The sequence below is a fragment of the Lagopus leucura genome, unplaced genomic scaffold (genome assembly GCF_019238085.1).
Source record: "Lagopus leucura isolate 7727_CA_CO unplaced genomic scaffold, USGS_WTPT01 51441-0_obj-0_obj, whole genome shotgun sequence".
Taxonomy (NCBI): Eukaryota; Metazoa; Chordata; class Aves; order Galliformes; family Phasianidae; genus Lagopus; species Lagopus leucura.
Genome location: NW_024964838.1, coordinates 1 through 3794, shown reverse-complemented (window position 1 = coordinate 3794; position 3794 = coordinate 1). Strand labels below are relative to the sequence as shown.

The 3794-nt window shown below is 44.9% G+C and overlaps 1 protein-coding gene across 1 annotated transcript; it reads right to left on the bottom strand.

Moving 5' to 3' along the window:
* Positions 1 to 40: 40 nt before the first annotated feature.
* LOC122191876 (26S proteasome regulatory subunit 10B-like) lies at positions 41 to 3745 on the bottom strand (the record flags this gene model as incomplete). Its single annotated transcript, XM_042892280.1, has 6 exons — positions 41 to 1617; positions 1699 to 1819; positions 2822 to 2883; positions 3212 to 3335; positions 3428 to 3489; positions 3614 to 3745. Coding segments are annotated over 6 exons (596 nt in total), but the record flags the coding sequence as incomplete, so codon positions are not given.
* Positions 3746 to 3794: the final 49 nt, after the last annotated feature.

Sequence of the window (3794 nt, the reverse complement as noted above, 5' to 3'; positions counted from 1 at the left end):
GCAGCCTGGGCTGCTGGTTGGCGACCTGCACACAGCAGGGGGTTGGAACTGGATGAGCACTGTGCTCCTGTGCAACCCAGGCCATGCTGTGATTCTGTGATTCCACCCTACAAGGCTGGTAAGTTACATGAACTGAAATAATCAGCTGTATTAACCCATCCATTAACAAATAAACGTATCTGAGCTGAAAGTTCATATTACAAAGTGAAATCCCAGAGTTACTGATTTGGACACTATGAGCATCAACATGAAATGCAAGGATCAAGTAAGTGTTGAAATCATCACGTGAACAATAAAAAAATACCAGAAAACTGAAATCCAAGCCATCCTCTCAGTCCCTTTCCCCTTATTCAAGTGAATCTACAGAAGATATTTAGGCGCCCTGGGATACAAAGCCTGACACTTTATGCATACATTTACCAAGAGCAACAGCTACGGTTGTGGTTTCTGTAGCAGGTTTTCAAAACACTGCCTGTTGAGCCTTTAGTGCTGCACACTAAAAGTCATTTCTTAATCAGGTCTTTATCACAGGGTTCCAATGCCACACACAGCCCATTCTGCTGATGAGATCATTGTGGACTTCGTTCCAGGAAGTCGCAGCTGAGCACCACTGCCCTCCCACACGACATTCAGAAGTTTAGCTGTAACTCCTTCACACCTCCCTGTGCTAAACGGTGTCAATGACCCCACCTGCTTTAGTTTTAGCCCCCAAACATACAGTGAAACAGGCCAAAGCACATCACACCAGGCTCATGATTTGCCTGGGAGCATCTTTTGTATCTTAGCCTACAGCCTGACGCACATTTATGCCAACAGCACGGCTAAAAAGGCAGCCCTCATCACTCTCACCCTCCCCCAGCTCATCCCTGCTCCTGAGCCACCCTCTATTGAGCTGCAGCTGTTTATGCAGCCAGATGGTGAACGAGATCAGTTCCACTACCCAGCTCATGCAGGCTGGCTGATGAATAGCTGGTGTCAGCAACGAGGCGGGGGCAGAGAGGGGGCGGCACGGGGCTGGCAATAAGCAGGCAAGGTCTGCAGAGCCCCGCTGAAATAAAAGGCAGCCGACATTGTTTTCAAGTCAGATCACAGTTACGGCTTTCTTGAGGAAGGCTCTGAAACTCAGCTGTGAGAACACAGGCTGGTCAGCAGAGAGAAATGCAGGCATCAGATGAAGCTCCCCAGATTTATGATAGTTCTCCCCTGTGCTGTAGAGAATCCTCTACACCAGTGACCAAAGACAAACTCATTTTCAGGTAATAATAAGGTTTTCATTACGCCATCTCTAAACTCCCAAGTTAAGTTTCTCTGACTTTTAAAGCTGCTTATTTTCAGCCCATTACTGCGGTAGGGTGGGATTTCTTTTGTTAATTATTGTTTTTATTTTTCTGGCTAAGAGAAATGCTGCTTGTTTGCATAACAGGAAACTACCTGATGAGAATCACATCATCTTATTGATTTACAGCCGTGCTCTTCCCATTTTTACAAGCTGAGGTAGAATATCCAGGCAGGATATCAATAATTACAAATACTTACCTATTTCCCCATGTTTAGTGATGGGACCTGCATGAATCTTCAAAATATCTAATCTGGCTTGTTCATTTGGCAGATCGATATCTGAAAAGAATTACAGCTTGAATAAAAGCAGCAGGGCATCACACACACACAGCCAACATCCTTTCAGCCACTGTAACTCACGGATCTTCCTATCCAGCCTTCCAGGCCGCAGAAGGGCAGGATCCAGAGTGTCTGGTCTGTTAGTAGCCATGATCATTTTAACTCTGTGCAGAGTATCAAATCCGTCCATCTGATTCAACAGCTAGAAGAAAACAGAAGTTTGTATTTCAATAAGCCAAAAACTCCATCTATTGCAACTTACTTCCTGCATGCATACTTGCACTGAGCTGTTAAAAGTGGTACAGACAAACCAGAAAAACTCTACAAGCCTTCTAAGAGAAGGCCACAGCTCGCCGTGCATTCTGTAAGCACTAAAGAAGAGCTTAAGAGAGACACTGCAATGCTTTGTCCAGAGGAAAAGATAGGGAACAAAGCAGAGCTCCAATGTGGAAGACTTGGCTAAAGCAATATGGCCATGAAAGCAGCACAAGTACCAAAGGACCCAACGGTTGGCTGACACATTTCAAGCAGTGCACTGAATCCAGGACATTCAAATTAGATTTGGAGGACAGCCTCTAGAATGCTAATAAACATATGAAGGTATTTCATTGTGAAGGTTCGAAGTACTTGCTCTTTGATCACAATGATTTAATTCTTTATGTAAGGCAGATACGTTCTTTTGCACTGCACAAACTGTTGGCAAGCATGGGCCAGTGAAGTCTCTGCTAGCTTCAGAACTCTTCAATTGTCACTAGCTTTAGGAATTCTCTTCACACAGCCAGGTTTACCAGAGCACTGAGTACAGAAACAAAGAAATAGCACTACTCCTCTTAGTTCTGAGAACTGAATTGTGAAAGTGTTAAGATTCTATCAAACAAGCATCTTTGGGATTAAAAGATACAAGCCCTCCTTTTCCTCTTGAAGGAAGAGAAGGCCCCCCAACAACCAAGAAAGATGGAGAACGCAAAGCCACAGTAAGGAGAAGAAACATCCTTGAACTATTCCAGCAACTGAAATGGAGTCACAGCTGAGTTATCAGGACGTGCAGCTGCCTTCTGTAAAAGCTGTGCCTGGATCAATTCAGCTTCAGACATTAAACATTAACTCTGAAAACATTCTGCCAAGCCAGATCACAGTGCAGCAACTCACAGCTGTCTCACTTAACAGTGACTATAGGAAATGTAGCTGAGGTGTGGGCACTCACCTCCATCAGAGTCCTCTGAATTTCTCTGTCAGCTGAAGTGCCTTCAGAGAAACGGCGGCCACCTGCAGCACACCAAACTCCAATCATTACTTTTGCCTCCACATAACGTCATGTAAGAAAACAATTACATATCCCTCTTAATGAGAAAGAGACTGGGGAAGAATTGCTTAAATGCCTCCTGCTTGGTACAGTCAGAACAATCTAAGCCACGTGCAAATATAATGGTTCTAAGCTAGCTGTAATAGCTCCAGGTGGAAGGACATCTTTGTCCTGTTACATTTCTTCTCTAAAGACAGCATGCACACATTTGCTCACAAGAGAGACAGCAACTTGATGACTGAGTTTAACAGCAGAGAAACCTCCAGCCACCCTCCAGGCCACGAGCCTTACCAATAGCATCGATCTCATCCATGAAAATGATACATGGCTGATGATCTCTGGCATAATTAAACATCTCTCTGATCAGTCGAGCACTTTCACCAATGTACTTGTCCACTATGGAACTTGACACCACCTTGTGGAAGATGTAACACACGAGTGAAAAGACAGTATAGCAAACAGATCAAGCACACCTACATGAATCTGTGTGAAGTAAGGTTACACTACCTTTAGGAAGTTGCAGTCAAGCTGGCTAGCAACAGCTCTGGCCAAAAGTGTTTTCCCTGTACCTGTCCAGACAAGAGAGTGATGGTGTTTAACTGGTAACAACAAGCCTGAGCATCACCTTTAAGCCTTGCCCCACCACACTGAGCAGGAACAAGAGGCAAGATCTGTCAGTAGCCAACTACTCACCAGGGGGGCCATAGAGCAGGCAGCCTTTTGGAGGTATAATTCCCACACGCTGAAAAAGTTCTGGGTTTGTAAGTGGCAGTTCTATTACCTGTGAAGGCACAAATAAGTGAATCACAGAACCACAGAATGGCCCGGGTTGGAAGGGACCTCAAGGATCACGAAGCTCCAACCCCCCTGTGCC